Source organism: Cebus imitator, unplaced genomic scaffold, assembly GCF_001604975.1.
Source record: "Cebus imitator isolate Cc_AM_T3 unplaced genomic scaffold, Cebus_imitator-1.0 Scaffold483, whole genome shotgun sequence".
Taxonomy (NCBI): Eukaryota; Metazoa; Chordata; class Mammalia; order Primates; family Cebidae; genus Cebus; species Cebus imitator.
Window position 1 is genome coordinate 379,858 of NW_016107798.1, and position 9,742 is coordinate 389,599.

The following is a 9,742-nucleotide window of genomic DNA, read 5'->3' on the forward strand; positions in this document are numbered from 1 at the left end:
CACTATAGAATATCTATTGATGGATAACTGAATCAATGAATCATCAAATGTATTCTCAGGTGAAAATGATGTTTTGTGAATCAATGACAACACTTTTATCTTAACAGGTCAGAGATTGTCGTCTGGTTGGTCTTCTGGATCTTGCACTGGAGAAAGATTACGTGCGTTCTGAGATTGCCGAATATATGAACCGTCTCATTGACATTGGTGTTGCCGGCTTCAGACTTGATGCTTCCAAGCACATGTGGCCTGGAGACATAAAGGCAGTTTTGGATAAACTGCATAATCTCAACACTAGCTGGTTCCCTGCAGGAAGTAAACCTTTCATTTACCAGGAGGTACATCAATACATATATGCATTGAAATATCTTATTCGTTAGAAAAGCAATGACAGATTCCCTTAAAAATGCAATTTCTGTAGGATAAGGACTGAGTCACTTATATAAAACAGTGTTCTCTAACCTCGTCTTCAGGTACGGCATATCTAATTCTTTATCACAACAGGGTTTATGGAGGTTCACAGAATGTAGGAGAATGATAATAGTTATGTCTTTATTTTATTTGGAAAATGAAAAGAGTTAATATTTATCAAGAAATGTCAGTCAGATAGTAAATGTTGTGTGAGTGTGAGCTGTTCCTATTATTATCATTGATGTACAAGACTAAAAATTAGGTAAGTATTCTCACAGGACAACAGGTAACCTTGACATCATGTTTCTTTCAATATTGTAGTGCATACTTCATCAAAAAATAAAGAATAAAAATATTGCCTGTTGAGATTAAGAATAAGAAAACCATTTTGAGCATTTCATTTCAGAAATAGGACTGGGAGTGGTGTCTCCTGCTTTCAATCTCAGCACTTGGGGAAGCTGTGGCAGGAGGATTGCTTGAGGCTAGAAAAAAAAAAGGAAAAGAAAAAATAAGACCAAAACTAGTAATAAATAGTATATAATATTACCGTATTGGTTAAAATACTTAAAGTCCTTATGAAAATTGTTATTTTTCCCAAATTTCTACTAGGTAATTGATCTGGGTGGTGAGCCAATTACAAGCAGTCAGTACTTTGGAAACGGCCGCGTGACAGAATTCAAGTATGGTGCAAAACTCGGCACAGTTATTCGCAAGTGGAACGGAGAGAAGATGAGTTACTTAAAGTAAATAAATACAGCTTTTCCCCTGAATTATTTCATAGATCTATTAGTCATAGTACCGCAGTGTGAGTTATTTTCTGGTACTTTCTTATTCAGACAACCATCAAGGAGTCAGTTTGTAATGAGAAGTGTTCTAGTGCCCCGAACCCTATTCAATCATCGTTTGTATTTAGAGTGTCTGTCTCAAGACAGTATGCCTAAGAACCCTAAACAATTCCTGGGGATTTTCCTCATGTATGAGATGAATATACTAGATTTGACTGATGTTTGCATATAATCTTTTAAAACCAGGTTATTATTAAAGTGTTCCCATCATTTGTAAATTATGTACGACGTGTCTATACTGTAGAACTTCCATATATTAATTTAAAGTATTAAAACATTTATATTATAACAATATAGTATTGAAGCCTTATTTTAACCTAGTTTGACATACTTTGTAATTTGATATGGATATTGATCCTTCTGGAATACCTCTAAATTAGAATATGCTGAAACCTCCAAAAGGAAATTTTTTAATAACAAAAATCTTATATCTGTTTTATGAATAGAATTCAAGGATTACATAGATGTATGTACAAATATGGGCTGTATATGTAGGTTACTCACATGTGTTCATATATGGTATGTGTGCGCATATACATGTGTGTGTGCATATATGTGTGTGTTTATGTGTGTGATTGTGTGTGTGTGTGTGTGTGTGTTTGTATGTGATAGAATAACTGTTTACTTAGAGAGTTTAATCTTCAGATGCCATGCAGAAGAGATTCACGGTTAAGTTACTCTGAAACTATTGTGAAATAATACATAACTGCCTATATTATTTTTCAAAACTAGGAACTGGGGAGAAGGTTGGGGTTTCATGCCTTCTGACAGAGCACTTGTCTTTGTGGATAACCATGACAATCAACGAGGACATGGGGCCGGAGGAGCTTCTATTCTTACCTTCTGGGACGCTAGGTAGAAAACGAAGTGCTCTATTTTTTAAATGCATCTTTTAATGATGGTCAGAATATTCTGTGATTCTAAGATAATGTAATTATGTAACTTTCAGGCTGTATAAAATGGCAGTTGGATTTATGCTTGCTCATCCTTATGGATTTACACGAGTGATGTCAAGCTACCGTTGGGCAAGACATTTTGAAAATGGAAAAGTAAGTTTTGGAGTTATTCAAAATATCATGTTTTCGAGAAAAAGGAGGAAATTTTGTTCTAACTTAACGTGACCACTACTAATTCTTTATGTATCCTACAAATATTTATTAAGTGTAAACCGGATACAGGGCTCTGATTTTAGTAATGTCAATTATATTAAAATAGCAAAATGTATGTTCTCTGTTATTAAAGAGTATGCAAGCTATTTGAGAAATATGACAAACATCCTCCTAGCCTGCAGAAAAAAAAAACACTTCAAAATAAGAGCAAGATACAGGGAATAAAATATGGACTTGTAACACGTGCCTACCTTGGGATTGATACGAGGATGCTACATGTCAACACTTCTAGAGAACTTAAAATGTCATCTGCCCATTGTGAAAGCAATATAAATATTTGTTAAATACTTTTTAAAAAGCTACATGGAATACAAAGAAATGATTCAATTGAGCTGAGTTAAACAGGAAAATATCTTATAAAAGGAAGCTAATTATATGTATTAAAGAATAGCAATTTATAGAGTAGTCTAAGCAAGATAAGAATGAGAAAACTATTTGGGAGTGTGGTATACACATTAACCTGATGAGTGGTTTCAGAAAGGAACAGAGAAATAAAAGTGTAAAGATATGTGGAACTCTAGCAGAAGGTTTTCTTTGAAACTAAAGGCTTCAGAAACAGCATCATACGGAAACTTCACACTTAAAGCAGAAATTCCTCACTCCTGTGAGGCACACAGTTATCTCCCTGGCTTCTTCTAGATGTCTTTCATTTTGAGAAGTCCACTACTTTGTATAGCAACTCATTCTATTGCTAAAGAGCTTTAATATTTAGAAGGTGTACCTTTATACTGAGCCAACTTCTTATGATTTCTATTAATTGGTCTTATTTCTGATGTTAGGAGTCAGAGACTCTTTTGATTTTTCTATTACTATAACATTTTCACTTTGCCAGGACAACTGCATGCTAAAAACTCTTAGTTTTGTTTGTTTTTCACTATATGACATGATTCCAGGATCAACACTGGTAACCTTCCTAGGGTTATTCTGGTTTTTATTAAATTAATTTTTTTAGCTGTGCCACTCAGAAAAACCATAATAAAAACGTTGCCAATTTTATTTAAAATATTCGGAAGTATTGTTTTGTACATTTAACTGAAAAGAAGTATGAAGGACTGTAAAATTTAATTAGCACATGTCATCATATTCAAGGCATTTTCACATGTTATTTAGTTTTATAGCAGAAAAGTAATGTTCCCATTAAACAAATGAGGAAACCAAGACACAGAGAAATTGTGTATATTGACTAAGTTTTCTCAGCTACTAGTAATGGAGCCTATGTTTTAATACTGGTGTTTCTAATACTAATACCTGCCCCATTTCAATGACATCACATGGCTTACCATGATGTTAAGAAGCCCTTGCAGGTCAGGTGCAGTGGCTTTTACCTGTAATCCCAGCACTTTGAGAAGCCAGGCCAGAACATCAGCTGATCTGAGGAGTTCAAGACAAATCTAGGCAAGCTAGCAAGACTTCATGTCTACTGAAAGTCAAAAAAGAAGAAGAAGAAGAAGAAGAAGAAATAGCTGCCTGTGGTTGTGGCACACCAAAGTCCCAGCTACTCGGGAGGCTGAGATGGGAGGGTCGCTTGAGCCTGCAGTGAGCTGTCATTGTGCCACCGTACTCCAGCCTGGGTGACAGAGCAAGGAGGCCTTTGCAGTTCTTTGGAATGAAAAGGAGAGGATAAAAATGTGCTACCTTTGCTTGAAATATAGCAACAGAGAGCCAGAGGTTACAGAGATGACGAACACCTAGTACAGGGCTGTAAAAATTAATGGAGGCATTGGATTCTAGAGCAAATCACTGCCTACAGAGACACAAATAACAGGATAAATTGAGTTTGGTGTGAAGGAGAAGAAAGAGGCAAATAGATGAATATAAAAATTTGTCTTTCCCCTCCCCCCTCACCAATTAAGGATGTTAATGATTGGATTGGGCCACCAAATAATAATGGAGTAATTAAAGAAGTTACTATTAATCCAGACACTACTTGTGGCAATGACTGGGTCTGTGAACATCGTTGGCGCCAAATAAGGTGAGAATATTTATTTAGACATCTCCTCTACTAGGAAACTTTCTGTAACATTTTATTGAGAATAGTTGAAGTTTAAGAATGTGAATGTTTTATATGTTACTGTGTTTTTAGGAACATGGTTATGTTCCGCAATGTAGTGGATGGCCAGCCTTTCACAAACTGGTGGGATAATGGCAGCAACCAAGTGGCTTTTGGGAGAGGGAACAGAGGATTCATTGTTTTCAACAATGATGACTGGTAAGTAAAAATTGATTAAAAATAAGGTTTTGTACCAGTATGTTCTTGGTTTACTCTTTTTTTCTGTTCGTTTCCTTTGATTATATCTGAAAAATCATTTAGTCAGTGGAGCAAGAAGACATAGAGATCAAAATGGGCAGAAGTCAAAGGATGATGGCTCTTACTTCTTTGTTCTCCTATTTTCACAAAGGTTTTCTGTTGTAAGCAGAGTCCTTTCTGTGCACCCTTGCAGTATATTATGTGTATACCGCATGCACAGATATATGCTCACCTACAGGTGCCACAAAATATGCAAATTAGTTAATATACTGATTGTGAAATCATTAAAAGAACGTACCTCGTAGTCCTGCTTTTTGAATCATGGAAAAATGCTGCCTTACTACTGAAATGTCTTTATTTCTAACTCTTTTTCTCAACGACTACTCTACCTAGTTTTGTGGTGTATTTTATTCACTTCTCTATCTCCTTGTGACCAATAATATTTTTAAAGCATATGTATGAACAACATGTATCTTGTGGTTAAAGATTTGCCTCAGGAGATGTGAACTTTAGTTCCCGAAACTTCTCATTGTTGGCCTTTCATCTGTGATGCTTATATGTTTTGCCTGTCGGATAAATGATTCCCTAACCTATAGCTCAGAAAACCTCCTTGCAAGCAGTTGAAATGTCTCTGTCAAAGGCCAACTGATACTCATACATAGCCCATCCTAGTGTAAATTACATTTCACCGATGAAAGATAAATACTTACATAAATATATAAGTCAAGTCGATCTCTGTCTTGCCGAAAAGACCCATGTCTAGTTCTTTAATTTCTTTCCTTTGTGGATGAAAATACCAAAATAAATTTATGTGAAAAAGCTTTATATTTCAAACTATCACTTCTTCATAGAAATGCTAGGTTGTTTGTATGTACACCCCAAATTCTTTTTAACCTCATGGGAAAGAACGAGATAAAAAAGAAATACCCTTTACATTTTTAAAAGTAATCGTATTAAGTTCAGTTGAGCACAAATTTGATTTTACCAAGGTAGCATTTTTATCAGAGTGTGACCATTGCTGCCAATCTTCAGTGATATTCTTCCACTTTGATTTTTTGGCAATACTTTCACTACAGTCCAGGGAATTGTTAGGTTTTCTGTACGGTTACTTTTGGTCCTGGGAAAGCTATTTGCATCTACTAGAGAGGCATATGGGTTTTCTTCTTAATGAGATCTTGACTGCCTAGAGTGCTACAGCATAAAATGATGCTGTTAATTCGTGTTAGAGACAGTCTGTATTCTTGCTTTGTGTTGTATTGAAGTTAAATCTTAAATTTTGTTTTACAGGTCACTTTCTTCAACTTTGCAAACTGGTCTTCCTGCTGGCACATACTGTGATGTCATTTCTGGAGATAAAATTAATGGCAATTGCTCAGGCATTAAAATCTACGTTTCTGATGATGGGAGCGCTCATTTTTCTATTAGTAACTCTGCTGAGGATCCATTTGTTGCAATTCATGTTGAATCTAAATTATAAAACTTAAATTAAAAGTATATATGCAAAACATTAGCGATGTGTGTTTCTTTTCTTACATTTACAGTACCTCTTATATTTCATTGATTTTTGGTAAAAGCTGTACTAAGTAATCAGCTTGAAAAACTCAGAATAGTAAGAATAGCATTAAAAATCCCATGTAATTATTAAACAATTATAAGATGATTAAAATCAACCTGTCATTACGCTTCAGAAGACTAGCTTTAACCTGTTTGTCAAAGGAGTTTCTATGAACTCATAGAAGCATTTCAACCAATATGTTTGTTGTCATTAGCACCATTTATCCAGCTATTGAACTCTAATTTCTGTCATTCTGTAATTCTTCCACAGAGCGTTTTTATTCATTAGTTGGAGATGGCTGGTATAATGTTGATTTCCATCCAAAGCTGGCCCTGTTGTATGCTTTTTATAGTATGCAAGTACCTTTGCTGTTAATAAGGTTAAACAAGTAGAAGAAACCTAAATCACACAATCTACAGTTCTTACTTCTACTGAGCTCACTGGTATCTTACCCTACTTTCTCTATATTCTTTCTTCTTTTCATTTTTTTCAAATAGCTTTGACGTGGTGTTTATGACTTTTTGTTCTTTGTCTTATTCTACAATAGGAATGTTTACTTAGGGCTTTCAGGGCACCATGCTGCCTGGGTTTCCTTCTCAATACTCTGTTCATTCTCCTTCATCTTGATGTTAAACATGTAATTCATTAGGGGTCTCATCTAGGTTTCTTTATAACTCTCACTTTTTTTTTTTAATGTTTAAATGAGAACATAGAAGCCATAACTCAGAAATGTCTCTTCTTTTGACCTATAATTATATCTGTCCCTGCCACAAAGCAGTTTCTCCGTGTATTGTTACCACTTCAGCTCCATCATTTTCAGCTGCAATTTCTACTACTTGCATGAGTCCAGTGAGATAGAACATACCCACAAAAAGTTACACGAAGCAGGTTTATTGCTTACAGATAGGCATCAAGAGACACAGAAACCTGAGATTCATGAGGAGCCAGCCTCCCGAGACTCAGACAATTTTCCTAGGGTGGGTGAAGTCTTATTTTCTTGTGCCTTATTTGTACCTCAGCTGAGGGACCCCTGAAAGAAGCCTGCCCCCTGTTTTATAACCTGGGCATCAAGTGATACCCTGGGTAAAGCACTGAAGGAAATGCTGTTCTAAGAGACACAGTAACAGAGTCTGAGCCTTATTACAGGATGCTGCATTCCCAGCTCATTCAACAGTTACTCTTGAGAATTATAAGTGAGAGAAGGCAAAGAACTGGGTTGGCCCAAGGCCACTTGGAGAGCTGTCCTGCATTTTCCCTTAGCATTTTCCTTTTTTTCTCCTCTTACAATGAAGAAAGTACACCTCATTCTAAGAAAGGCCATTTTTCTCTACTTATGTTAATGATAACACTCCATATTTATCTTTTGGAAGACTTAATTTTTTCAGATTATCCTCCCTCTTTTGATTTAGCAGGTTTTCCCTTTTTTTTCTGCATGGTTCCTCTCAGATTACATACATTACAGTATTCCCACAAAAAACATCAATGACCACCCTCATAACCTTTTGGATATATTACTTTGCTCATTTTCTTGTTCCACTTCCTAATTATATCTCTGGTTTTATCACATTTATCCTGATGTTATTATTACACATTGCTTCTTTGTATCAAAATATCTCATATACCCTATTAATATGTATACCTGCTAGGTACCAACAATTAAAAATCTTAAAAAGTGTATTCTTCCCAGTGAACCAAAATATTTTACACTCATAATTTTTAACATATCACAGTGTGTTGGAATAGTCACAGCTTTGTAAAGAAAAAATGTAGATACAAACTTTCAAAGGTGGCAGGAGATATAGATCCCTCTTGCTTTAGTGCATTACAATATGTAATTTATTACCAACGTACTTTGACAATTTTTAACACAAAACATTCTGGAAATGGTATGATTATAGGAGTTACAAAAAGAAGCATTTTTTCAGACTGTGATTATTTTTGGCTATGAAGAAAGGAGATATTTTCTCTATGATGTCTAATTTAGCTTGATTATTGTTTTATAAACTATATATTTAAGATCTACACAAACAAATTTCTTTTAGTAGGAAGGAGAAATTTTTAAATTTTCTGTGTAAGATGACTATGTAGTATAAAAGGTTACAAATGTGCTTTTTAACTTAGAAAAATATTCTCCCCTTCTTGCTCCATGAAAAAATGAAATGTTTTGTGGAACCCCAATGTACAAAAACTAGCAGTGAAGTTTTCTGTCTTTCAATGGATTGAGGTAAGGTGAATGCCCGCTCCACCATTTTCTACCCTGTCCTAGATTACTTGCAAACATTTATACAGCCATAAAATGTTTCTTTTAAATTCAAGTATAAAAAACCTTTAAAATCTAATATTTTCATATGTTTTATTTTAATGTCTTACATGGAAAATATTTTTGAAAGGTTAGAATTTAAAAATTTTAAGAGTATTGTGAAATAATCTATTCACATGTGGAATTCTTTTTACTATTTTCCAAAGCATTTTTTTTTTTTTTGTATATTGAATTGAAAACAGGTTGAATGTAACTCATAAGTAGTATAAATTTGTTTAAGGTTTTATTTTCTACTGCAATAATGTTACATAACAACCTTAACATCTTGGTAACTTGAAACAATATATATTTTCTTGCTCCCAAATCTCCAGGTTACTTAAGGGCAGTTCTTCATATTGCTGTTTGCCTGGGCTTTATTCCAGGCTGTGTGTTGGAGTTATGTCTAATCTATTTTATCCCTGCACTTCCCGCTTAGAAAGGCTAACAACTTTTCTTTGGACTTCAGTCACTTGGATTGTATTTGTCATTCAAAGCCGGAGCATTTATCCTAACACCAATTGCTTCTTTTTGTTCTATAGTCTTTTTCCAAAACTGTCTTTCTCTGGACTCTCTTTCACCGTCTCTGACACACATGTCCCCTTACGTCTCCAGGGTCTTCTATTTTCATGTAATCTTAATTTTTCATCATGTCCTGGACTTGCTAGTAATTCACTTGTTGTTCTTCCTGGAAGTACAGACTTGTTGAAAAAAAAAATGTGTTCTTTAAAAAGCAGCTTTGTTTTTTCATTTAGGTATTAACTTCCAGATTTAAGCGAAAATAAGTTCCAAGTTTTATGTTTCATTGTGTGTCTAAGACTGACACCATTTATTACTGTGGCACTTACAGTTTGCTTTCAATGTCTCCATATTCTGCGTCTGAAAGGCTGGGTACCAATCTCATGTGTGAACATATTTCTCAGAATCATGCAGTGCCAGCTATTTTCCTTCTGTATATTATGGCTACTGAGGTGCCTGTTAAGCAGCCAGGAGAAATTGCCTTTTAATCTATATAGGAACCAGCCTCTTTCCTTCTGATGATAATGCATTTTGTTAAAAGGTCATGCTGTATTGAAGTCCTACTTTCATGCCAAAACCACTAATGGAACTCATCTACCTACTGACGGGTGAAAGCTCTTAGTATGCCAAAGTCTTGTTTTGTTTGAGAAGAATCTCTTTCCCTCAACAGTGGTATGCTACATTAGGTCTCAATCATTG

General features: G+C 34.9%; 1 protein-coding gene across 1 annotated transcript in view; it reads left to right on the top strand.

The window, feature by feature from the left end:
• Positions 1–6,180, top strand: part of LOC108292226 (alpha-amylase 2B) — a gene marked incomplete at its 5' end in the record, with an annotated part of 8,487 nt that extends 2,307 nt beyond the window's left edge. Inside the window, 7 exons of the mRNA XM_037732934.1 lie at positions 108–338; positions 1,021–1,154; positions 1,989–2,111; positions 2,206–2,305; positions 4,279–4,397; positions 4,509–4,634; positions 5,961–6,180. Of these exons, the coding sequence (XP_037588862.1) occupies positions 108–338; positions 1,021–1,154; positions 1,989–2,111; positions 2,206–2,305; positions 4,279–4,397; positions 4,509–4,634; positions 5,961–6,150 (1,023 nt within the window). The remainder of the gene's footprint in view (positions 1–107; positions 339–1,020; positions 1,155–1,988; positions 2,112–2,205; positions 2,306–4,278; positions 4,398–4,508; positions 4,635–5,960) is intronic.
• Between the last annotated feature and the right edge of the window lie 3,562 nt (positions 6,181–9,742).